Source organism: Ochotona curzoniae, unplaced genomic scaffold (assembly GCF_017591425.1).
Source record: "Ochotona curzoniae isolate NIBS_2020 unplaced genomic scaffold, NIBS_Ocur_1.0 contig_3498, whole genome shotgun sequence".
NCBI lineage: Eukaryota > Metazoa > Chordata > Mammalia > Lagomorpha > Ochotonidae > Ochotona > Ochotona curzoniae.
This window is the reverse complement of record NW_024465885.1, coordinates 2196934-2223963: the sequence shown is the minus strand read 5'-3', so window position 1 is coordinate 2223963 and position 27030 is coordinate 2196934. Positions and strand designations below refer to the sequence as shown.

The following is a 27030-nucleotide window of genomic DNA, read 5'->3' as shown; positions in this document are numbered from 1 at the left end:
CATTGTAAGATGAAGACACTAAAGCATCATTTAATAAGAGCTTACTAAAAGTCCCTTGGCCAATGGTGATATTAGAACCCAAACCTAACCCTACTGTCCTCAAAGCCTTTCCAGCCACCAGAGGCTGGCACACTGGAAACAGTATACCCCTGAGAGTTGGGAGTCCAGTTTCTTTTTATGGTGCAGAAGCAGCCTCAGTTTCCTGAAAGGAAGTTGAGAACCATAATTGGTTGATACCTGTCCTGACCCTCACAATTATAGGACTGAGTGGGAGCATATAATATCATGGCCCACCTATGATAATTCACCCTCACAGTCATAGAAACCCAAGGCTTCTCTTGGAGTGGCCTTCTTCCAGCACTTGTGCCTTGCCAGTGCTAAGGGGAAGAGACTGGACAAACCCTCAGGTCCAGAGCAGTCACCCCTGAGAAGAAGCAGATACTTGACCACAAGTGACATAGCATGCTAAAACAGTACATCAGGTGAAAGAGGATGTCTGGTCTTGCTGTAATAATCATTGTTCTGTACATACACCCAGATTCTCCAAAATGTTCATGGAGGATGGAATTAAAGGATAAATTGTTTTAGTGTTAACATCTTTGAAATACAAGGCCTTAAGAAAGTTCATGCAAATGTATGTTAAAAAAAAAGCTATGCTTGGATTTCAATTTTTATACCCAAATAAACTTATCTTTTAATTCCAATTTCTATGAACTTTTTGAAGCACCTTTGTATATATGTGTCCTATAAAATCAAGTTGTATACTTAAAATATATAAATAAAGTTTGTTTCAAAATAAATAAATCTTTTAAAAATAAAGTTTATATTTCAGGAAAAAATTATTTTTAATGAATTTCCAGTCCTGAAATCTAATGGAATGTTTATGGTGGGAAACATGAACATGGAACCTGCTCATTCACTCATGCATCCATTCGTTTCCTGAAGCCGTTTGACTGCCTTCACTGTTGTGGTTTCTCACTCATCCTTGTAGTGCCTTCAACAACATCCTAAGTAACCTGGGCCACGTCCTTCTGGGCTTCCTCTTCCTACTAATAGTCTTGCGCCGAGACATTCTCCATCGAAGAGCCCTGGAAGCCAAGGACATCTTTGCCATGGTGAGGAGAGAGTGGGTACATCTTAGGTGGGAGCCATGAATAGTTAGGGTTGCAAGCAACATCTGCAAAGCAGAGGGACATCAGGCTGGAGGGTGCATGCTGCAGCATGTATAATGAGGAAGCAAGAGTGCCCAGAGTCTCTTGTGTGTCATTGCTGATGTCCCTGATTCCCCCTTTCTGCCTTTTCAGGAATATGGAATTCCCAAACACTTTGGTCTCTTCTATGCTATGGGCATCGCCTTGATGATGGAAGGAGTGCTCAGTGCTTGTTACCATGTATGCCCTAATTACTCCAACTTCCAATTTGGTAATTAGAATCTATATCAACTATATAGATTGGAGTTATAGGAATATTATCCTGGGGCACCACCCAAAATGCCACGGGTGTACTTGTGAGGCCTAAACAGCATTTTGTGTGAAATGATGGGAGCTGAGGGCATCTCGTCATGAAGCATGGTTTCCCCACAGTGTGTCCACATTCCTCCCCAACCACCCTGAGGCTGTAAAATGCTCAACACTGAGAGGAGATCCCATTGCTAGGTCCGAATGAACAAAGTGTTGGGCAGCAGGTAGGCTAGAATCCATCCACAGACTTCTAGAAACACTTCTCCCTCCTTGGTATAACTTGACCTTGATGTACTCTGTGTTTTCTTTGGGATGAAAGTTAACAAAAAACCTGATTCAGATTGGATTGAATAATAAGGCCATTTTTCAGTCATAGTCCAGAGGTAGAAAGGGTTTGTGTTTGGCTTATCTGGGGACTCTGGTCCCATTTCTCTGTAATCTCTTTGTGCTCTGCCTCTGAGGTGACCATCATGCTCAGGCTATCTTCCTTCGTAATGGCAAACGTATGAGCAATGCAAATAGGCTTCTTCTCTCCTTTAACCTTCCCCCAGCCCACTCCACACACACAGTCCCAGAGGACAGAGCAGCTGGCTTCCAGGAGCCTTCTTTTAAGAGCAAGGAAACATCAAGAAACCCTCCACCCAAGCAATATCCCTCTCATCCCTCAATCCTCTGGAACCCCTGCCTGAGTCCTGTCATTTGTGCTGACTAGCTTAGGCCAGACTACTGCACCAATAAGCAGAGGGGTCAGGTTGCCTCTACACCAATCAGATCTGTCATGCCACAATCCAAGGGTGGAGTAACTTCACTGAAGCAAAAGGACTGGGTGGCTGGCATTCCTGATGTTGGGTCTGAAATGATGTAAAGAAGGGAAGGAAGAACTCTAGCTGTCAGGCCATTACCAAGGCCATCCCCACAGAGGATAGGGTATTCAAGACAGTAGTCTTTGTGGCCTAGTCCTGGCTGCTAGGACATCACAGAAATTCTACAACATGTTTAATATCTTTTAAGTTAAAAAACATTTTTTAACAGAAAACCACAGAGGACACTATCATTCACTACTCAGAATGAACAGATGCTGATACTTTTAAATATTTGCCTCAGATCTAGTTTCTTTAACGAATGAAACATTTTGATAATTTAAAAAATAGAACATTTTTATAAAGCTGAGATGATAATTTGGAATCATTTCCCAACTGAATTCCTTCCTTTTCTCCCTGATACAATGATTAGGATTAATTTGGTATATATTCTCCCAGTTGTTTGTTACATTTTTAAAGCATTTGTAACAAATTATTATTCCTCTATAGCTTTCTTTTATGCACAGTATATTTTTGAAACTAATAAAGATGTGTAACTTGTGAATTTGTAAATTTTTATCATATTCCATAGTAAAGTATGCCAAATCAATCATCTCTTCCACTGAGCAGTATTTACATGTTGCTGCTGCCATTTTGTCACTGCACACGATGCTGCAATAAATAGTCCTTCACACATCTTTGTGCATATGTGAGAGAGGCCTTCCAAAATACCCGAAATATAATTTTTTTTAAAATTGGAAAATCAGATATACAGAGAGGAGGAAAGTCAGAGAATTTCTTCCATCTACTGATTCACTCCCTAAGTGGCTGCAGTGGCCGTAACTGAGCCAATCTGAAGCCAGGAGCCCAAAGCCTCTTCTGGGTCTCCCACACGGGTACAAGGTCCCAAGGCTTTGAACTGTCTTCAGCTGCTTTCCCAGGTCACAAGCAGGGAGCTGAATGGGAAACGGGGTCGCCAGGATTAGAACTGGTGCCCATATGGGATCCTGGTGCATTCAAGATGAGAATTTTAGCTGCAAACCCATCAAGCCGGGCCCGAAGCGTAATTTTTGAGTTACACAATTTGTGCATCTTCTCATTTTACTAATAATTGCCAACTTTTTCTCCAGAGTTAATCGCAGTCCCACTAACTGTCTGAGTTCCCATTTCCCCACATCATTAACTGTTGTTGTCAGTTTGTCTTCATTTGAATTTCTGTAAACCAAATGCAGCTAACCCTTATCTCTAGCTCATTTTCAGCTCTAGGATATAAAGCTATATTACACAGTAATCAATGTGGTTATATGTCAAGGTGCTGAGAGCGACCTCTTACCATGACCTAGGACTCATCTTATTGTCACACTGCCTAGACTGTCACCCTTAGGGAAATTTTGGTTATTGTTGTTGAACAGTAGTGTTTAAAATGAAAAATTGGTGGCTGGGGGAGTCAGTTATTTTTCCTAGCAGATGCTTTTCTTCTGAGAGCTGGGAGATGTTCCAGTGGAGTATGGACGGGCTTCTGAGGCAACTGACTCAGGGAGTTCTCCACACAATCTGAGGATTGGCCGTGGACTACGTGAGGGATTACTGAGAGGTAAAATCAAGAAAGTATAACCCGTTGCTTGCTGACGCCTGTTGTCTGGCCCCTCTCCTGGATCCTCAGACACCTCCTTCATGTACATGATAGCGGGCCTCTGCATGCTGAAGCTCTATCAGACCCGCCACCCAGACATCAACGCCAGTGCCTACTCTGCCTACGCCTCCTTCGCTGTGGTCATCACACTCACGGTGCTCGGAGTGGTGCGTCCCTTTTCCACCTGCCTCCCTTCTGGCTCTCAGAAAGTGCCCTTACAGGAGGCACTTGCCTGTGGGTTGTTTATTTCTTCACATGTTTCTTGGTCCTCAGGTGAATAGGTATGGTTTGACTGTAACCTGATTATTTCTCATCACACAGTCACTGATTGTACTTGGATGTTTCTAATCATAGAATAGGTACCTTTATGACTGTCCTGACACCGATGAGATTAGAACAGAGAGGCATAAGATGATTGGAAAGGCTAACCCTGAGAGAACAGAAGCCACTTTCTAAATATGAGTGGCCCTCTGCATGAGTTGGTTATCTTCACTTGTTGGAAGCGCATCTGCCCCAACCTAATGCTCTTGTGCTGCTGCCTGCCTTATTTTGCCCTTCCCCATCTCGGTGGGCCAGGGAGCCGTTGTTTGTCCTGACCTCTCTGGTGTAAGATTCCAGTGGGTGCAAAGAAGGGAAGAAGAGCAAAACACACATACAGCTTAGGTAATGACTCCTGCTGCATACACTAGAGACTGAGCAATGACAGTGCATTCTCTGGGAACAGCCCTTAAGTAAAGGTAACACCCATCTCTCTCTTAGGTATTTGGGAAGAATGACGTGTGGTTCTGGGTTATCTTCTCTGCCATCCATGTTCTTGCCTCTCTGGCTCTCAGCACACAGATTTACTACATGGGCCGATTCAAGATAGGTGAGTCACTTGCTTTCTACTGAACACGTAGATAAACTTCCCCTGTGAAAGTAGGCATGGGCCTTGCTCATCTCAAAGGGTAGTCTCACTGGGCACCAGGAACATGTGCTCTGGCTTCAAGCTGTGTCTCATTCCACATATTCTCTCTAGATTTTCCTATCCCTTTCAGGATTGCAACAAGACACTGTCAGTATTTCATTTGCCACTGAGAAACAAAGCTTGCCATAAGTCAGCACTGGAATATGCCCACAGCTCCCAATCACAAAGACTTAACAGCCCACCAGACTTGGAAGGTGCATGTGGGCAATGTTATGATCACTACTCCCCCTGCTTCCAGCTGGAGGAACATTATTTATTCTGGAGTACTCTCCCAGAGCATTTCTCTAACCACACTAGTCCTTGAGAATTAATTGTGTCTTCAGAGTGTAGGGCTTGAAGTTTCTGAGAAGCATTTACTAATCTTTTTTTTTTTAAGATTTATTTATGTTCATTGGAAAGGCAGATTACAAAGAGAAGGAAAGATAAAAAGATCTTCCATTTCCCAAATGGCAGCAATAGGCAGAACTGAGCTGATCTGAAGCCAAGAGCCTCTGTTGGGGTCTCTCACACTGGTGCAGAGTCCCAAGGACTTAGGCCACCCTTCACTGCTTTCCCGGGCCATAAGCAGGGAGCTGGATGGGAAGTGGCACAGCCGGGACATGAACTGTTGTCCATATAGGATGCTGGCACTTGGAAATTGAAGATTAGCCAGTTGAGCCATTGTGCCACCCCACAATTACTAATGTTAGAGGCAAGACTCCTGCCAAACTCCCTTAGGCAACATGGATTCACCAGGGAGCTTAGAGTATTCTACAGCGACCAGCCAGAGCTGTGCTGCTGGTCAGTCAGTCAGGAGCAGCTCTAGGTTGCTATAGAGTATTTAATGTCAAAAGTCATTGCGAAGTCCCGGGAGTCAGGTTTAAGTTTTATTGTCTATATTTCCAAGGCAAGTTCCTACATATGGACATAGGCCTAGTCCATTATTTGCAGAGTCCATGGCAAGAATGCCAATAAAAGCCATTACACCATGTTGTAACATTTCAGAATTATAAAACAGACTGAAAAGCTCCTGAAAGATACAGAGAAAGACCAACGAAGTTGTAAATATACTAAATTTTAAAATCTTCGTCCCTCAAAAGAACAGTGCAGGACATAGCAGGGCAGGAAAGCAGACCTCTGGCTCTGGACCCTCATTTCTTTTCACCTCTGACTCTACTCTGTGCTTTAGGGAGTCTCCCAACCGTGACTAGAAACCCCCTGGCCCAACCTCCAATGTCTAGCCATGCTTTCTACAGAGAGTGCCCCTTTGGCCGTTCCTTGCCACCTGCCAGAATTTAGAGGCACCCTTGCTCTCAGAAGGAGGGGAGAAGGGAGGAGATTCAAGGATAGCTGGGAGATTTGTGGGGCTGGTGATCCAGAATGTGGTCTACAAAAGAATGATCTGATCCTTTGGCCCAACTGACCCCTCCCTCATAAGAATGATGGCTCTCTAAAATGGGGACCCCTTTTGTCCAGGTCTGAGAACAATTCTTTTTAAGATTTTTTTATTTTTATTGGAAAGGCAGATAAGACTTACGGAGAGGAGAGACAAAAAGGTCCGAGAGCAGTTCTACATGAACAAATGGCCAGAAGACTAGAAGACCAAACAAAACAGTTTTTCCTTTTTGCCATTTAGTTTTTCCCTTGGAGCATGGCCAAGCAGATTTGCCCTTGACATTAACATAGCCAGTATATCTCAAATCCTCATCCCTTGTGGCAGCCATTTGTGTAGAACACTGAAATGGTGCTTTTGTCATCCCCTATCCTGCAGACTGAGGGTGAGTAAAGGCCAAAGGGAAATGATTTGAAGTGGTTTTATTTCAGTTTCTTTTAGAACTGATGCAATTAAAGTGAGACGTGGGTAATGGTAATGACCAATACTGTGCTCTTGCCATACAAATGATATTAAATGATACAAAATGGGATACGCTCATAAATTAGTTTACCTTTGGATCACTGAAGAATTTAACATGTTAGCCATGTAATGATTTTTCAGCATCTTACCAGAAGAAAGATACCCCATTTGAATATCGAGGAGGGTTTATCCTCAAAGCTAATGAGATATAAACGTGGTGAAAGACAGTTACCTTTAAATTAAAATTTATAAAGTGGAAGGGGTAGCTCATGGGGTCAGTAGCAGATAAGCTTTTATCATCCATGATCCCCAAAGGACAGGAAGTGGTTGCCAAACTAGGACATAGAGAGGAAGTTGGTCTGAAAGTAATAGTGACCTTTGCTTGGCAGATACAGCCTAATAAGGAACCTCACGGGGAGGGCAGCCAGGATACAACTCCTGAGAGCCCACTCTCCTCCCAGCCTCCCTGCAGTTCCCTTCCAGAGCTCCCCACTGTCCAAAGCCAAAGAGGGGTTACAGTATCCTCTGATGTAGTAGGGGGCAAGAGAGAGACAAAAGGCAAGTGGGTCAGGAGGGGCAAGTGGAAAAGGGCCAATAAGGAGTTGAACTGAATGTTTCCAACTTCTGGACCCAGGGAGTCTCCCCAAAGTGGTTACAGATTTACCAGAGTCAAAAGGAAACTGTGCTTTTTCATGGTGACAATGAACATGTCTGCATTTAGTCCAAAGGCAAGAAGCTGGATGAGTGAGCAATGGATCGGTTTCAACTCACTCTACCACATAACGCTGCTTTTGCTTTCTTATTATTTGTTCGGTTTTCTCAGTGGCCTTAGGCCACACCAGAATACAGATGGGGACTCAGGAAAGGCAGAGTGATGAATGAGGACATTTCAGAAGTAGGAGAGAAAGCGTTGGAGCTACCTGCCCCATTCACCACCATGTCTCTTGCTCCCAGAGCCTGGAAAGGGACCTCAGCAATTGCTCATGACAGAAGATGAATTAGAAATGGTAAATGGAGAACAGACTGTAGGATGGTAGAAGAGCCTCCACATGCCCTTGGAGAAATGGTAAACTTCTGAAGGTTTGACACAGGCAGAAAATGTCTATGTTTGTTATGATCTACAAATATTATTTTTATGATTAGGAAACAAGCTTAAAGTCATTATTTTGAGAAGACAGTGCAGTTTATTATATGGCTTCCTTCTTACCAATCATTTGTTTTCTCATTTCTTCTCTGCTCCCGCTGGTTCAGATGTATCTGACACAGGTAATGTTCTGCATTGCTTCCCTCCTCCAGCCTGTCAGCTGGAGTGGGTGCCACGGGAGGGCAGAAATCTAAGACAGGCCCAGGGACCACAGAGCAAGCCACCTAGCCTGCTGTGTGCCTCTTCTGTGCAAATGACAGACACACCCTACTGGGTAGCCCTGCAGGAGAAGCTCTCCCCAGACATGGGTTTCGTACTCAAATGCCTGCCCTGAGCAGACCTAGACTTGCCTTGGATTTCCATGTGGGGCAGTTCGCAGAAGGATAGCCCCACTTTTGACCATCACTCTGTTCAGAGGACACTTGCAACATGCACCTTCTTTGAAGGATTGCCTTTCATAAAACCTTTCCTGCCTTTCCCACTACCTTTTTGCATTGCTTTGATGACTGTTTCAGTGCAACCTGGCTTTCTGGAAATGCTGAATAGAGACCAGGACCCCTTGGTTCCATCCCTACTAATAGAACCATGTCGCAAAATAAGAATCAGAATCTTGGCAAGTTCAAGCTTCTCATCCTCCCAGGAGAGCAGGTGTTTTTTTCAGGTGGATTTCAGGAAGGCCACTCCATCCCTGTTACAAAGGACTCACTGCCAGGATAAACTGGGAGAAAGGGGAACTTAGCTAGTGGAGACAGCAGAAGGACCAGCCACTTGCCCCTGTTGTCTTCAGTGCTTGACCTTCGCATCCATCCTGCCTGCCTTCCTGCCATGTGGTACACTGAGGGGGGCATTCCGTAAGGACAGTGCCATTTTTCTTAAAGCAAACATGCACTACTCATCTGTTAGATGTTTTAAGGAAGGAAAGTTAATTGTCACCCTGGCCACCTAAGCTTGGGCCACACTTCTGAGTATTTTCTTCCCAACAAAGCATTCTCACCTTGTGATTGTGTCATCAGCAGACCTGGGACTTTTCCGGCGGGCTGCTCTGGTGTGCTACACAGACTGCATGCAGCAGTGTAGCCGGCCTCTGTACATGGTAAGTGCCTTACATGCATGGCCCTGGGTTCCTTGGTGTTCTTTCAGGAAACCAGGAGACAGCAGGAAGGGCAGACATGGATAGTCACCAAGGCCCCCAAAATCCAAAAGGCCAGATGGCCCAGAGTGGCTGTCCAGTTTGGGGGCAAAAGTGTGGGGAACAGCACATTGTTCACTTTTTCCTAAAACAGAGTTAGCATTCCTTCATTTTCCTGGATGAAATGTTTGCTAATATATATATAAGCAAATCTACATAACAAGTTGTCAAGCAGCAATTATTGCTGTGAGAATTAATCAAGGCAAGGCATCCTAAACAATCATCCACACAGGTGCCAAGGTGGCGATGGAAAGGCACCCAGGACAGCAGGCACCAAGCAGGGCTGCCCCAACACACTGAGACATGTGGTCACTCGAGTCACTTTCATGAGGCACTTGCACTTTCCACATTGTGCCTTTCTATGTTGCTTGATTCTTATGAGGAGCAAAAACATTTTGTTCACCTATGGCTATTTCTGGATGCATGAAATACCTTTGCAAGTTCTGCCATATACTTTTCATTGTACTAAACATTTCTACGCTGATCTGAGAGGGAAGGGCCCTGGCTAGAACCCTATCCTGCTCATCAGCCAGTGACTTAGGGAAGTGCACTGACCTCCCCTGGGCATGTGGACCCAGCCTTCACACAGTACTGTTGTGCTCAAATTGGTGATACCTGGGGACCAGCCACACAGGACTAAAGGAAGTACCTGCCCATTGTGTATAGTCAGAGTGATTTTTGCATGAAGGAATGTAGGACTCTCTTTAGCCATTTGGAGGTTGGCCAGGAGCTACAGGCACTAAAATATTGAAGGAATTGAAACCAGAGGATCTCATTAGGAGAAAAGGTAAAAGCTGCTCAAACCTGTGACTTTTGGGAGTGGTAAGCTTGTCCATCAGGAGAAGCAATTGTTTTTGTTTTTTGCTGTCTTACATTAATTATGCAGGTTTTCATCTTTTTAAAAAGAGCCTATTTTTAGAGCAGTGTTAGGTTCACAACAAAAGTGAGCAGAACAGATTAGCCATATACTCCCTGCCCCACCACAAACACAGCCTCTATACTCTCAGCATCCTGAGGAATCTACAAGGGCACATCATCCTCACCCAACCCATAGTTTATGGTGGGATTTCCTCCTGCTGTTGGGCATTCTCTGTGTAAGGATAGATACGTGCCATCCTCATGTCACAGCTAGAGGAGCTTCAGCGCCCAAGCATCTGCTGTGCTCTACTCATCTCTCCCTCCCCTTGACCCTTGGCAAGCGCTGAGCCTTTTCCAAAATATGTCACTGGAATCCTATTGCATGGAGCCTTTTTTGAGCCACTTCTTTCACTGAGTAGTTTGCATTTAAGTTTTCTCATGGCTGGACCACTTGTCAGCCATGAATAATATTCTACTTCCTGGCTATTCCACAGTTGGTCACCAGTTCACCTCTGAAGGACCTCTTGGTGTTTTCCAAGTTTGTACAGTTATGAGTAAAGCATTGGTCAACATCCATGCTCCGCTTTTTGTGCGGACGTAAGTTCTCATCTGGATACATTGTGCTCACCAGGAGCACAATGGATGGGTTGTCTAGTGAATGTGTTTAGTTTTGTAAGAAAATGCCAAATTATCTTCCAAATGAATAAAACATTTTACATTCCCACCTGCAATTAAGAGAGTTCCCGTTGCCCCATCTGCTTGTCAGCACTTCATGTTATCAGTATATGAGGTTATAGCCATTCTAACAGATGAATTAATGCTTTTGTTAAAAAGAAAAAGAAAAAATGCAAAGATATTTTCTCCAGACTGGATGAATCACCTGCACAGACAGAAAATTGCATTAAATAATAGGTAAGTGACCATGTAAGCAATAAGTAATGCCAACCTAGGTGATTTAAATATTGAGCCAAGAAGCAGGAAGCCAAATGAATTCATCTCTTCTCAGAGTAAATGTCCTTTAGGGTGACCCCTCCTTTTTTCTTTGCTTCCCTACCCAGTAACTAGTTGCAGCAGGTCCTTAGAATTGCAAGAGACTGTAAAGATCCCTGAGAGACAGTGCCCAGTGGCGTTGCCAGTGACTGCATTAGTACAAACTGTTGGTCAGCACATGCCACTAGCCTCCCCACCAAGCTGGCTGGTGCCTAGCTCCACTAAACACTGGAGAGAAACAGCCACAGTCCTGCATTGCTGACCATGTTTTGGGTTTTTTTTGTTTATTTGTTTAGCAAAGTGAAGGCTGTCTGCAGTCAGAAGCTTTAGTGTTGTACAGGATTAGTGTCAGACCCAGACAAGTCTGTCTTCAAATCATAAGACGTGTTTATTTTGCACCAAGGCAATCGTTTTTGGCTATAGGAAGAAGAAAGAAAAGTAGTGTGTGCATCCTCTCATGGGAAGGCTTCTTTCCTGTTTTCCAGGATAGAATGGTGTTGCTGGTCATGGGAAACCTGGTTAACTGGTCCTTGTAAGTAGTCAGTTTTGCCTTTATTACTGAACATAACACTACGGATTAACATCTCTTGACTGTTATTTTTACAAAGAAATCCAAATTAAGGAAAGGATGAGGCTATATTTAGAGACTTGGGGAAATCAAAAGGTATTTTTTTCCTCCTGCAAAAAAAACGTTAGGAAGCTCTTGTGTGCCCACATTGATCTCTCTTAATTCCTATGCACTGATCAAGTTCATTTGCTTAACAAGACAAACTTCTATGTAACTAAATCAGAGTGACCAAATTGCAGACATAAACTATGCCAACAGGTGCAATGTAATTTTAAACTATTTGTAGAACTTTCCACAAAGGCCAGCCAGTAGGCATTCTTTTCTATTGAAATCCCTCTTGCTTACTAGATGGGGGTGTGCATAAACAAGTCCCTTTCCTTTCTGGTGTCTCGCTAGGTTTCTTCTTTCTGTTTCACCTGTATCATTCTCCTTCTCTGTGCCCCTCATCACCTGGTGGCATTTTTGACTCAAATTTCCTCCAAATGCAGAAGTACGAAAGTTGTATCTTTTCGCTGGCTGAAATTATTTTGTGCCACAGATTTTTTTTATTTTAACAATTGAGTGAGAAGCATATTTCACTGACTACTCAAAAAGTAAGTTTCCTGCTTTTATTTATGGCTCTTGGCTGGTGTGTTTCTCTGAATCCATGAGCTCTAACAGAATAAGGACTCTGTTTCTGGAGCACATTAAGATTAAGGAGGAAATGTAGAAAGACAAATGCTTTCGAGGGAAGCCAGAATCCAATTCTGAGAATCCAAATCTTTTTTCTTAAAGATTTATTTATTTTATTGGAAAGGCAGATGTACAGAGAAGAGGAGAGACAGAGAGGAAGATCTTCCGTCCAACGATTCCCCAAGTGAGTGCAATGGCCAATGCTGAGCCGATCCGAAGCCAGGAGCCAGGAACTTCCTCCAGGTATCCCACACAGGGTGCCAGGTCCCAAGGCTTTGGGCCATCCTCGACTGCTTTCCCAGGCCACAAGCAGGGAGCTGGATGGGAAGTGGAGCTGCCAGGATTAGAACCGGTACCCATATGGGATCCTGGCACCATCAAGGCGAGGACCTTAACCATTATGCAATTGCACCAGGCCCGAGAATCCAAATCTTATGGGCAGCAGGTGGCAAGGGACAAGGACAAGAACAGGGTCAGGGGTACTTGTATCTGGAAGAGACTTTCCATAATGTTGGCACCACAGGAATTGCCTCAGGACAAGAGCTATATCTCTTAAGTATTCTTCCCTAGGCTTGGTGGCAAGTCAAGGTGAGATGATGCCTGGACTGAAGCACGCCTGTGCTCTTTGGGAGCACGTTTTCGGGAGCAACCCTCCTGGTCCTGGGGACTATAATACAGGGTGCTGGGAGACAAAAGGCATCCTTGTCTGGAGAGTGAACAGCCCTTCACCTTTGCTGATTTCAGATAGGCTCTGGGGGACTGGCATGGTTGCACAGCAGTGAACCCACTGCCTGTAAGGCCAGTATCCTGTTCCATTGCTGATCCTGCTCCCTGCTGATGCACCTGGGGAAAAACAGGAGATGATAACCCAAGTATTTGGGTCCTTACCATCCATGTGGGAGGCCTGGATGTTGCAGCCATCTGGGGAGTATACCAACAGATGGAAGATTCTCTTTCTCTGCAACTCTTTCAGATTAATAAATCATATACATTATGTTATATATAACAAATATATATATATAGATACATAGATAAATCTTATATATACTAAATCATGTGCTGTAGACATGTATATAAAGTTCTTTTTTAAAATGGAAGTAGGCCTCTCACAAGGTTGTAAGGCACCTGCTAGTTGCATCCTATGAAGACAGGTGAACTTAGTCCCCATCTTCATTGCATCACTCTGCAGGGGTAAACGCAGGGTGGCCTCCTTCTTGGACACTCTGTAAAGACATGGGAGGGGGACTTACTATGGATGTTATTGTACATCAAATGAATCACTCATGTGGTCCTGCTGAAGAAAATGTGTGTGTGTGTGTGTGTGTGTTTGTGTGTGTGTATACATACATGGATGCATAAAGAGACAAAAAATGACAACCTGTATAAATACTAACAATTAGGGAATCAGAGTGAATGACATATGAGAGTATATTTGGTGTACAGAATATCAAAATCTGCGAGGAAAAAGTGTCCTATTATTACATAGAGCAAGTCAGGTGAAATGTAAAAATAATACAAAGAAGAGTCCATTTGTAACAACTTTATATTTGAAATTCTTTGAAATAAAATTTGAGAGATGAATGAATATTTTGGCAGGAAATACAATCACCTTATTAGGAGATAAAAAAGAAAACATGACCAAATGAAGAGAGATGTCAGAGTCTGGGTGAAAAGATTTGCTAATTTAAAGAAACTCATTCTTAATATATACATTTAGAATAGAATTAAAATGCATTACATTGTTTTTCTAGTCAGGTAAAATTTGCAAAAATCTCTAAAAAAGAAGATTAACAGATGGAAAGAGGAGCAGAGGGGGTGTAGTCAGTAGCCCAAAATGATGCACTAGCATGTTCTGGAATGATGTGGACATTCTGTGTTACCCGGATCAGTACAGTAACTCTCGGCCAAATATGATTATTAAGCACTTGAGATGTGGCTAGAGTGACTGGGAAACTGAGTTTTCCATTTTATTTTATTTCAACTAATTTAATTCAGTTTGAATTAAATTTATTTTAATTAATTAAAATAGCTAGCATATTGAATAGTACAGGCTAGCCTAACCAAACAATCTAACATATTATAAAACTATTTGAATAGTTATCCAAACATAGAAAATGCTAACAGAAGCTAGTGAATAAAAGTGGAGGTACACATACAGCCTAATCATTATTTGTTTTTAGATTTATTTTGTTTTTATTGGAAAGTCAGATATACAGAGAGGAGGAGAGACATGGAGGAAGATCTTTTGTTCATTGATTCACTCCCCAAGGAGCCGCAATGGCCAGAGCTTAGCCGATCTGAAGCTAGGAGCAAGGAGCCTCTTCCAGGTCTCCCACGCAGGTGCAAGGTCCCAAGGCTTTGGGCCGTCCTTGACTGCTTTCCCAAGTCACAAGCAGGGAGCTGGATGGGAAGCGGGGCTGCTGGAATTAGAACCGTCACCTATATAGGATCCTGTGTGTGCAAAGCAAGGACTTTAGCCACTAAATAGGGCACTGGGCCCAGCTTGTAATTAATTCGTCTGCATTCCACTTCGGAGTACCTAGGGTTGTTACCCACGCTCTGATTTCAGGATCCTGCTGAGAAAGCCCAGAGAAATGGCAGGGATGATTCATGTTCTTGTCAGAACATGTGAGTTCCGGGTTCTTGTCAGCCATGTGAGGCATCTGAATTGCAGTCCCAGCTCTCGGCTTTGGCCCATGGAAGTTCCAGTGGGAGCTCTCCACCAACGCTCTCCATCCCCCGGGTAGATCAATAATAAACTTTTCATGGATAGGCCAAAAACGAGCTAGGTATGGGTGTAGATATAGATTTTTAAAAATACCCATACAAATGTGTATTTTTTATGAAAAGCAAGCTTTTCAAAAGAAGGAGAAAAGGGAGAGTTATCTAATTAGGAGTTTTGTTATAACTAAATAGAAATTTGAGACAAAATTCAGATGAAACCCTAACCAAAATGAACTTGAGTGTCAAAGATTCAGACACCCAAAATATGGTAATGTGTTTTAAGCCAAGCATTTTAGCACAGTTTTTCTATTACATGTGGGAATACCTGAGGTATTCTACCTAAGGTAGAAAAGACTCACCCTTCCAAGTGTGAAAGTCATGATCTGGGCTGTGATAAGAGGCCTGCAGTGGACAACTTAGTGTGTTCCCTGTGTAAGCCAGGGAATGGAGTAGGTGGGCCCCAGTTCAGACATCTAGGACAACCCTCTCGTAGTAACTCAGTAACTTACACAAGAACTGCCTTTCCAGATGTGCCCCCAGGAACCTAAGGACCAGCTCCAGCCCACTAAGCCCCACCCTCTGCAGCATCTACCAGCTCTCAAAGGCCCCTCCCCGGATATCCGGACCTAACACGGCGACTTGGGGCAACTTTTAACCTGTAAACCATAACGGCAAATACTGAGATAATTCACTTCTAGTCATTTAGTTTAAGCAATTAATCCTTTAAAATGTTTTTGCATTTGGAAATGGATATATTTTTCCATTTTTAAGTAATAGATTTTCCATTTTTATATTTTTAATTGTTGTATAGCAGTTGTGCAGGTTTCCAAGTTTCAGAAGATTTCTTCTTAAATCCAAACCATGAAATACATTCTGTCTGAAGGCAGACATTTGTTCATCGCTGTGTTGCTTATCACAGTGAATGTAAGGAAAGATTCCAGGAACAGTTCTCCACGTGAAAGGACTAAGGATTATTTGAAGTCCATCCCTTTGTAAGAACTTCCCTTAGAAAGTTACTAGAAGTGAATATTCTCAAGGATTCAGTCAAGTTGGAAGTTACTTGTGTGTATAAGTGGTTTGTTCTTAACACTCCCAATGGGAGTTCAAGAAATAAGAAAGCCATTAACAAATGCTCAAACCCACCCTTCTATCCTCAATCCCCCCGTTCTTCTCATGTCCTCAGCGCCCTCTTTGGACTGATCTACAGGCCCAGGGACTTTGCGTCCTACATGCTGGGCATCTTCATCTGCAACCTGCTGCTCTATCTGGCCTTCTACATTATCATGAAGGTAAGGGTGCATGAGCTTGGGAGCCAGCGGAGCTTCGGCCAACGCCATGGCCGGAGGTCCAGCTTGGTGACCTCTATGTGTCCCCTCACAGCTGCGCAGCTCAGAGAGGGTCCTCCCCTTGCCACTCTTCTGCATCGTGGCCACTGCCGTGGTGTGGGCAGCTGCGCTCTACTTCTTCTTCCAGAATCTCAGCAGCTGGGAGGTAAGAGGCCAGTTCCCTAGGGAGTTCTTTCTCCATCCTGCCTTTGGACCTGGCTCTGATGGGAGCACTTTCTCTGATATGGGTTGTTTGGGAGAGCCCCATGTACATGCTCATAGCTGACTCAAGGCTGTCATTTCCCCAGGGTGCCCTTCATACACACATCAGCCCTAGAGACACACAAACTTGATCTTGGTGCTGTGGTGGTATTAGATCCCATGCCCAGTGGATAATGAACAGGTGCCCAAACCTTAAAGTGTAGCATCTCTTTCTCATCCTCCTCCTCATCCATCCAGAGGCTAGGAAATTAGCACAACCTGAAGCACCTGAGAAGATGGCCCAGCTGTCCAACAGCACATTCACCACAGTCTCTTACAGAATGTTTTGAGCACCCAAGGAAAAAGCCCTATATCCATAAATGGCCATTCCTCATTTCTCCCTCATCCCTTTGTGTTTGACAGCCTAGACTAATGGTCTACCTTGGGTCTCTATAGATGTACCTTTTTTGCACATTTCCCAGAAGGGCAGCCCCATGGCCTTTGTGGCTGGTGTCTCTCCCCCTTACCCTGTTTCCTGGGTCATCATGCTGTGGCATGCCTCAGTATTCCATGTCCTTAGCTAGCTGAGATCCATCCCATTGCATGGCTGCACAACACTGGATGTGTCCGATCATCAGTACAGGGACGGTTGGGTTGAACCTTTTTGGCTGCCATAGTGCTTGAGTCCAAGTCTTGGGGCATGCGTGTGTGTGCTCGGATGCTGACTTTCTGAGCCAGCCCCCTGGCAGCACTGGGGTGGCTTGCTTAGTGCTCAGTCCTCCAAGCTGAGAACATGCTTACCTCCTGCCTCACCATCCTGCAGGGAACCCCCGCCGAGTCCCGAGAGAAGAACCGTGAGTGCGTCCTGCTGGATTTCTTTGATGACCATGACATCTGGCACTTCCTCTCTGCGACTGCTCTGTTTTTCTCATTCCTGGTGAGTTGGTTTTGTGTGGGGACTTTTCTTCCCTCTTTACATCCTCCTGCTTGTCCTGATATCCTCTTTCATAGTCTTCCCTAATTCTAGCCCCTCATGTGAGCCAGCTTCTGTCTTTCTCTTACACTGGGTCCTTGGGTCAGAGATTTACTTTCATTTTCCCTTGATTCTTCAATTCTTTCAGACACATAGGGGATGAAATTGCTTTCTACAAGTTGCCTGGCATATTTAGATGGAGTTGGTTTGTAGAGCCACATGCCTGCAATTCCCCCCAAGAACCACTTTTGACTCCCATAATCTTGGACTCTTGACTAAACTAAGACTCCTGTAATACTGGGCCATTCCTTCTTGTTCTACTCTCACATTTCTGCCCTTCCTTCAGTCTAATTGAATGCTGTACAAACATTCTATGGTACCCAGAGTGGCTCAGGGAAGCCTTCTGGCCAGCCTGTGTGCCCAGAGTGTCCTGCAATCCCTCTATTGTTTGCCCAAGTCATTTCCTCAAAGGCACACATGCTCATGTGAACCCCGAGAAACAACTACCAGCATCGCTTCATCCTAACCTGGACTTTTTCAAGGTAGAAGTCAGTGGTGTCCACAGGTGCCCTTGAACATGAGCAATGCTGTTAGACTCCTTGGCTCCCTACGCAGCCCACTTTCAGCATTGTCCACTGGATCCTATAACCTCAAGAGTGGGCTGGGGCTGCCCCCTAGTGGCCAGTTAGGGAAGTTTAAGCAATATGTAGCAATCTTCCTTATACTTTTTGTTTTTGGTAAGAGAGACCATAGTGTAGCTAACAAGTTGCATCACTACTCACCAAACAGATGTTTGCCCTGCACAGTGCATCTGGCTTGTAAGTTTTTGTTAGGGCATAATGCAAGTCCTAATTTGTTCTTCTGCCACAGTGTCCCAAAGGCAATAAATTTGAGAAGCTAATAGCACGCGCTGGTCAACATTTCTTGAAGGCAAGTTCCTTCTTCCTGGGATGCCATAATGTGTGGCCATTTCTCCTTGGAATTTCTCCATTTCAGGCCTGTTCTTTGTGCCTTATGCTGCCTTCTCCTCTTCTTCATTATGAATCCTTTAGTAAATGGTGACATTTTATTTAAATGTGGAGCGAAAGGTACCATGAGAAGAGAATAGAAATAGAACTAGGGATGGAAAATAAGGGTCATTTCCTTATGAAATTATATCATGTCACAAGACCTCATGTCCTTTAGATCTCAACCCCAGTGTTACTTTAAAAAAACAAAAAAGATTCATTTATTCATTTGAAAGTTAGAAATAGAGAATGGAAGAGACAGAGAGATACATCTTACATTCACTGGTTCATTCCCCAAATGGCTGCAATGGCCAGACCTATGTCAGTCCAAACTTGGGAGCCTGGAACTTTTTCCAGGTCTCCCACGTGGGTGCAGGATGCCAAGGACTTGAGCCATCTTTTTCTGCTTTCCCAGACCATTAGCAAGAAATTGGATTAGAAGTGGAACGACCAGGACTCAAACCTGTGTCTATATGGGATGTTGGTGTTATAGGCAGAGGATGATCCGTTAGACCAATGTGCCAACCCTAAGTGATCATGGCTGTGCAAACCTCCTTGTCAAAACTTTTGCCTCTCCCCACCACACACTTCCTATTTAATCTCCCTGGTTTCATTTTGATCCTTGGCATGTGTTACTGTCTAGCACATGATAGTTGACTCGCTTGTTTCACATCTAAAGTCTTCCTTCCATTGAAATCTCTTTGTAGAGGGAGATGCTTGTCTCTTGTTCTGAGCTATGTCTCAAACATCTGGAACAGTGCATTGAAACTCTCATAGATGTTTGAGTTTATTGCTAAAGGAACTATATATGGTTATTAGAAGTGTGTTAGGAGTGAGCCGCTGTGGAGGACTGCGGAAGAGATGAAAATCCTGAGGAGACATGGAGCTTTCCAGCCTGCAGGGGGTGACCTGCAGTTGGGTGTGTCTCTTGTTGCAGGTGTTATTGACTCTGGATGATGACCTGGATGTGGTGCGGAGGGACAAGATCCCTGTCTTCTGAACCCCCAGCTATGAAGAGGGAGCAAGGGAGCCATCCACCTTGGTGCTGCTTCATGCAAACTACGGTGACCACAGCAAACTGACCACTGCCAGGGCTCTGCTCCACCTGCAGACAACCAGGATGGTGGCTGGGGAAGAGGAGAGCAAATCCTCCAGGCGGGTGGGTAGGTGGGCAGAAGGGAGACCACAGCTATGGACACAGGCACCGAAAGGCACCTGTCCCCAACTATCTACAATGCAGTCAGAAACTTTATCAGAAGCCATCCCACCCTCCCACTGAGACCGGCTGGCAGTGCCAAATTGCTGCTGAACTTCTTTTGCTAGCTGCCACAGGCCTGGAACAGGCCAGCTCCTCGGATTCCCAGTCAGAAATGTCAACGTGGCCATCTGCCATCTGTGTGACACTTGCTGCTCCATGTGTCTCAAAGCACCAGCTCACTTTCCTAAGGCCCACAGGGGAAGAGATTCCTCCAAGAAGAAAGGTGTGGCGGACCCAGCCGGTTCACTCATCAGCTAGTTGCCACCTCAGAAGGAAGGCACCCTGTTTCTTCCCTGCCCCAGGTCCCTGATGTCATTAGTGGACTTGAGGTTGGACTTGGTTCCACATACACACCTCTTTCATTGGGTCTTGTGCCTGGGAGCTTAACTATTCCTCAGTGTCTTCAACTCGCGGATGTGTGTTGACCCATCACTCTTGGAAAGGCCCTGTTACTCAGCCGATTTCAACTCAGCTGAGACAGAAGGCAAAAATGGCCAGTAGTGCTAAGAGTCCAGTGGCATCAGCATCAAGTGGACAGACCTCACCTGATGCACACTCAGCCAAGGGAGCAGCATATACTGGGCCCTTCTATCCGCACCCCTCCATCTTGTGCCCATATCACCCCCTCTTGGGAAGGAATGAGTGTTCCAAAAGGGGCTCTCTGCTGTGGCTTCTTGATTGAGCCCCTTGCCTATACCTTTGTCTAGATTGGGGATCCACATGTTCTCCCGGAAATTCTCACGAGTGACTCAGGATGGGCACATTTTCCTCTTCCTTTCGCATTGCACAGGGCACAGCAGAGCCTGACTCATCTCTCCCCACCAAGGTGCAGAAAAGCTTCCCCATGGCCCAGCACTCCTTCTGCAGCCTGGCTGGCCAGCTCCACCACGGAGCAGTCCCGTCTTGGTCCAGCGCCTCTGCCGCATGGAGGAAGAGGTGAGCAGAAAACAGCATTTGCAGGTGCGCACACACATTTATTTTTCCTGGTGAGATGGAAGGCCCCTCTTACCTGTACTTTCTTGATCATTTGTTACAGAAAAAGGATCAGGCATTCTTTTCTCCCCTGTGCAAAAATCATTGTTCTTTCTTGAAAACACTTTGCCTCATGTTTGGAAAGTTTAAACAGCAAGTCTTTTCCTGATTGTTATACAAAGTTGCTTTCCTTGAAGTAGTTTGTGATTTTTTTTGTTGTTTGTTTCTAAGACAACCCCAGATTTGTAACTGGTCTCCTGTTATTCTTTATTTCTTACAAGTCCTATGTATGAAAGCCACCATTTAAATGGTTGTACGAATTTAACATTGAAACCAATTTTCAAACCTATTGTGGCTGCTTGGGCCCAGTTCTTTCCCTTTAAGGCTCTGATGGTTTCCGATTCAGAAGAAGACCCACTTAAGAATGTGTGAAAGATAAAATCCATTCAGGTAGCCCTGGCACCCAGAGCAAACACATGTGAAGATGATGCCTGTTTAGGAGCTTGTTGAGGGGAAGTGGGGGGATATGAATGAAAGCAGGGAGGTGTCAGGGTTCCAGGGGTTCATGCTGTGCCCTGGACTGTGCGTTTTATGCTACAGTGTTACACCCTGTTCTTTGCAGCAGGATCACAAACGCACACTAGCCTGTCTCACAAATACGTTCTACAGGCACCTGTTATGAATTCTTTCTGGAGCACCCACATTGTGGTTGAAGGACATAGGAAAGTCAGCCGTTTGGCTGCATCTGTGGGGCTAATGCCGGGTAATGTGAGCAGCAGGAGCTCAGCGAGAGCTCAGGAGCTGTCATGCCAGCACAGACCAAGGCCCGTGCTGTTTGCTCATGTTCACCAGCTGTGCTGTAAGCAAGCAAGCCAGTTTAGTGGGAGAGTTAGCCAGAAACCAACAGCGACTGTGAAGCGGGGGTTTCTGGCAGGACAAGCTCAGCAGTCATCAGAGCAGGTCAGCGGGAGCAACCTGGAGGTGAGGCAGCCAGAGGGCAAGAGTGTACAGCGGCAGAACAGCCTCCCAGCTGGGAGGCCACGGCACCTGTTGGTGCTGGATACTTGAGGGATTAGCACCTTTTTATTTTAGTAGTGGAAGAAGCCAGTGGAAAACCAGAGTCTATATGGGGAAGGGACTTTCTGTGATGGAGGGCCATCACCAGGCCAGCGCTATGGGCCAAGCATGTGGCAGCTGCTGCCACCTTTGTGACCACAGGTACCCAAAAGAATGTTCTGGGTTGCAAAGGGCGCATGTCAGGAAATCAAGTAAAAACCAAATGTTTCTCATCCTGAGTGATCATCTGTCGAAATCTAGGGGGAAGGGAGAAACAAAATGGTCTCCACAAAAGAATACCACAGGCTGGAGTCAGAGTTCAAATCACTTCATCTACTTGCTGAGTGACCTTGGGGAAGTGCCAAACCTTTCTGATTCTCTGCTGGCCCATGTCCAGGACACTGTGTGGGGACCACAGAGGCAGAGATGTGCCAGGCAGCAGAGCAGGATTAAGCAGGGAAGATCCTAACACCCAAGCCCACCTGCAGGGTCTTCACTGAACCTGGCGGATCTGTTCCCTTTCTCAATTGCAGCAAATGCTATGTTCAGGTGGTTCCCCCTCCACACACTCTTACCCTCAGATGTTTGCAGGGCAAGCTGGAAGCTGAGACTGTATGAGGAGGCAGCTTCAGCTTGCAGGTGGCAAAACAGATCCCAATGAGGATGAAACCTACCCATCGTGTCTCTATCGCCCCCTGGTGGAACTGATGAGGGAAAAAAGCATTAGGAATAAACATATTATAGCAGTATAGAACCAATTTTTACTTACCTTACCCAGATTTTGCCCAGCTGGTGGTAGTGGTGGATACACTACTTAGAGGAGACACGGTAACCATGTAGTTAAGCGTTAATGTTCCTCCCTGGAAAGGTACCATTCTCAGCAAGATTTAGTGCTTACCTAAACTGTCTTACACACAACGTCAGAGGGGCTTATGAAGGCCCACGGGCCAGCCTCTCCCACTGCGTGTCAAACACCACAGCAACTCAAGATCTAGCTTGGAGCCCAGCTCAGTAGACCCGGCGGAAGTTACACTGTATGGTTTTCCTGAAGTCTACTACTGCTACTCTAAATGGAATATGTATTTTAAAAGAAATCTGGGGCTATCATTTACACAGAATTATCCCTTCACTTTTCTAGTCATAGGGAAATGGACCTCTACCCTCTTCCTAAATATCTCCGGATTAGGAAATTCCACCCTTTCCACATGCCCTGAAGTTCTTGAGAGTTTCTTTGGCCATGTCTTCCATCCTGTTGGCTGCTTTGAAGTCCCTCTCATCTAAGGCGTTTCCACTCCACTGGAGAGACAGTAGCTAGTTACTATATTTTGACGTAGAATAACCTTGAAGTCATATTACATTTCAGTCGAGTGCTAAATAAAGTATCTGTGTCCTCTCTGTGGTTCCAGGATTATCATCATAACTTAGAAAACAACAGATATAAGCAGTGAAAGATGTTCAAGTCAAGGGAAAGGCAATCCAATACGCAGTCCCACCATGGCTAGCCCTGACTTTAGGTTTATTGTAAATCTTCATTAGCTTTGGGGTGTGGGTGAGAGAGAGAGAAATAACACTCTACATTTGTTAAACAGAAGATTATCCAAAATAATTCAAAAGCTGTTGCTTAAAACTTTTATTTTCAATATTGTTCACATAGCTGGGAGAGATCATACCCATGTGGGTCTCCGATGAGGTGGAGGGGGGGGCTGAGGTATGGAAGACGGTGAGAGGAACAAATGTTTCCTTTTTCTTTTTTCCTCCCGTGTACCCTGGTGGGAAAGGGGAGGGTTTGTTCTTTGCTGTTAAATGGGCATTTGATCATAGGGAATGGTCCTTTGTGACGCCTTAGAGATCACAGTGTGGGGACGAATGTCCCGAGGGAGTTACTTGAGTGGTTTTGATGGTTCTGAGACATTGTCGGCTTTGTTGCACCAGGGTTGAGGAAATCTTTCCGAGGTCTGTTGCTTGACCAAGTCCATCTTTGTGCATGCACAGACCCAGGAACATGCTCCAGAGCTTGATGAGGAGAGTGGTCCAACCTGTTTTGCTTTCCATCCCGTGACAAAGAACTCCACATCCTTTGCTGGCCTAGATGATCTGGCTGTCATGTCCATGTGCAATGAACAGCATCTGGGTGTGCTGTCCACTGCACAGGCATCAGCTGCTGAGGCGACCCAGTCCTAGAACACACTCCAAGGTCAGACCACATATATTGTAATTTTTTTTTTCCCTGTGGCTGGGGTTTGAATCCAGTGGTCTAGTTGAGTAGTCGCCTCAGACTTGACTCTTATGTACACCAACCAGTGTAGGATCAGATTTGGTCTGTCACCTGCACCAGCCAGTGCACATACTGGTGAATGCAGCTGCCTGGTCAATTCTGTCCCCAACCCCATTCTCTCATGCGAACTGATGGGTGCTGAAGCTTAGCCCACCTCTGCCCACCGTAGGCCCAGTCTTTACACACAGCAGTGGGTGCCATAGCCTAGTCAGAGTGACCTCCAATAACCCCCACCAAACCCACCCTCAGCCATGGATTTTGTGTATGCCAGCATATGTTGAGGGCCTAGCTCAGTCCACCCCACATCCCATCTAGCTCTCATGCATACCCATGGGTACTACAGTTTAGCTCAGTCCGACCTGCCCCTAGACCCAACCTACACATATACCAATGGGTGTTGTCACTTTGACCAGCCTGGCCTGCCCCAAGCCCTGGCTTTCATTCTCACCAGCAGGAGCTGCAGCCCAGCAGAAGAGTATCCACAGTTTCCCTACTAGGCTCACTTGCAGCCACAGAACATCTGTCTCCCAAGGGTACTATGGTCTAGCCTCACATGATTGGTACCCAGTCCCAGTACTTGCCAAGCAGGTGCTATATCCTAGCCCAGTTAGCCTACACCCATTCTGGCTCTTTCTCATGCCAGTGGGTGCTGCAACCTAGCCCAGCCTGGCCCACTCCCAGGCAAGGCCTACATTCCAGCTGATAGGTGCTGTAGCTCTGCCTTCCTCTAGTCCCAGCTCTCATGGTCACCAGTAGAAACAGTGGTCCAGCAGAGGAGTTCCTGAAGTTCCACCTACCAGGCCTAGGTCTTGTGTGTGCTGGCTTGGCCTGCCCATAGTCTCAGCTCTCGCTAACAGGTGTTGGAGCCTAGCTCAGGCAGGTGTGATCCAAACCCTGTCCTGGTTCTTGTGCATGACACTGGTGCTACAGCCTGGCCTAGCCTGGCCTGCCCCCAGACCTAGTCCACACAAATGCTGACAAGTGTTGCAGTTTTACCTGGCCTGGCATTCCCCCAGTCCTGGTTATTGTGCTCGCCAGCAGTAACTGCAACCTAGCAGGGAAGATCTTCAAATTCCCGTATTAGGTCTGCTCCCAGCTCCAGACCTCATGCATGCTGGTGGGTGCTGCATCCCTGCTTGGCATCCTTAGTCCTGGCCTTTGCATGTGCCAGCAGGTGCTTCATTCAGTCTGGCCCAGTCTAGCCTCCTTCCAGCCCTGGCTCCCGCAAGTATCAGGTGAATTCTGCAGTCCATCCTGGCTCAACCCGTTTCCAGTCCCAGCTCTAGTACAAACTGACAGATGCTGTAGTCCACAGAGGCAAGTCCACAATTGCCCTATAGAATCTGCCCCCAGAACTGTTTCTGTCGTGGCCCAGCCTGATGACACAGTCCACTCTGCTCTAATACTCATGGTGGGTACTGTAGCCCAGCCCAGCCAGGCAACCCCTTAAGTCTCCCACGTGGGTGGATGCCTTGGCCTGGCCCTCACCCTATCTCATCTTCCTCGTGTAACTGTGAGTGCGGTGGCCTGGTTTGTTGAAGCCCCCAGAAGCCATTCCTGCCTGTCAAACATGCCCTTAGCTGTTCCTGTTCCAACATGTTCCCAAACCCCTTTCCCTGAGCACTCCCCCCCCCCCCCAACACACACACTCTCTTTCTCTCTCTCACACACACACTCACCTGGGGGCAAGGGTGGCATGTCCCAGCCTGGTGTTCCCTGCCATCCCCACATATCTTTAAAAAAATAAATAAAATAGGCAACTATACTGGCATTACCCAGGCCCAGGATGCCCTCCAGCTGCTGGCTTTTCTCCCAGCAGTGTAACACTTGCCTATGTGCAAAGCAGCCTAGACAGTTGTCTACAGCTTGGTAATTCAAAAGATCTTTTAGGGTGCTGAAACATTGCCATCCAAGGAGAAGGAAGTTGGTTTGCATTTTGTAATTTTTATTACATTGGTCATCTGAGTTTCCCAGAAAGCACCTGGTTCTAAGAAGGCCCCTCCAAGCAGAGGACAAGTTCTGGCCTTGTGATGTCCTTGGCTTAATTTGCAGCTGTAATTCCCCTTCCTCTCATTTTTCTTACTGTTTTCTTTTCACTTACAGAAAACCAGAAATACAGGGTCAAGCATCACCAAGGACTATTTTGGCCATTCACTGTAAGGTGCTGAAGCACATTACAGGACAAACACACAGTCTCTTCCATCATGTGGCCTGCTGTGAGACAGGCAAGATGGACATGAAATAATACATTGTTCACTTTAAGCACACCAAGAAAATGACTTTATGAGAATCTTACCATTAGAGGCAGAACAGAAAATATTCAAATAATCATTAATACCTACCCCTACGGATGAAGTCATCATAGCTGATACAACACAAGATCTCTCCCACAACTAAATTCCTATAAAGAAAATTTGATCCTATTGGTCTCCATAAGAGATCTCTTCTAAGGACTGGCCTCGTGGCATAGCAAGCTAATTCTCAGCCTATGACACAAGCATCCTATGCATATGGGTGACCATTTGAGTCCTGGCAGTTCCATTTCCAATCCAGCTCCCTGCTAATGCACCTGGAAAAGCAGCAGAGAATGGCTCAAGCCTTGGGCCCCTGCACCTGCACGGAAGACCCAGAAAAACCTCATGACTCCCAGCTTCAGACCAGCCCAGCTCTGGCTGTGGCAGTCATTTGGGAGTGAACCAGCAGATGGAAGATCTCTTTCTCTATATTTCCTTCTCTTTGTGACACTATTTCAAATAAAAATAAATAGATCTTAAAAAAAAAAAGACATAGTCTAGGAGATGCCAAACTAGTCAGGACAGTGCAGTAATTAGGGAGACCCTGCCTAAGATCTGCTCAGGGACAAGGATGCTAGCTTTCAGTGCTGCTCCTCTGAGTGTATGGGAGGTTTCAATTGACTCTCAGGTGTTCCAACTATGTAATAACGATATAGAAGGAAAGGAAAACTGCTAGGTGAGAATAATAGATGTAAAACAGTAGAAATTTGGTTGAAGGTCAGGGTCAAACAGGAGGAGGGGATTTTTGCTAAAAGCTATAAACGGGGAAGGTGATTTTGAACAAGAAGACACAGGCAATGCGATGGGGGCCTGGAGAGAATGCAAGCTAA

General features: G+C 45.5%; 1 protein-coding gene across 6 annotated transcripts in view; it reads left to right on the top strand.

The window, feature by feature from the left end:
• The window catches only part of SIDT1 (SID1 transmembrane family member 1), an 80762-nt gene extending 59262 nt beyond the window's left edge, over positions 1 to 21500 (top strand). For 4 of the 6 annotated variants that reach the window (XM_040980472.1, XM_040980470.1, XM_040980469.1 and 1 more), the window contains 11 exons: positions 992 to 1115; positions 1305 to 1422; positions 3924 to 4060; positions 4653 to 4761; positions 7946 to 7960; positions 8855 to 8931; positions 11361 to 11407; positions 16023 to 16128; positions 16220 to 16330; positions 17189 to 17302; positions 19283 to 21500. In XM_040980472.1, coding sequence (XP_040836406.1) covers positions 992 to 1115; positions 1305 to 1422; positions 3924 to 4060; positions 4653 to 4761; positions 7946 to 7960; positions 8855 to 8931; positions 11361 to 11407; positions 16023 to 16128; positions 16220 to 16330; positions 17189 to 17302; positions 19283 to 19345 — 1021 coding nt within the window. In that variant the 3' untranslated portion in view covers positions 19346 to 21500. Of the gene's footprint in view, positions 1 to 991; positions 1116 to 1304; positions 1423 to 3923; positions 4061 to 4652; positions 4762 to 7945; positions 7961 to 8851; positions 8932 to 11360; positions 11408 to 16022; positions 16129 to 16219; positions 16331 to 17188; positions 17303 to 19282 lie in introns of all 6 variants that reach the window. The other 2 variants (XM_040980466.1, XM_040980468.1) reach the window with 2 other exon arrangements.
• Positions 21501 to 27030: the final 5530 nt, after the last annotated feature.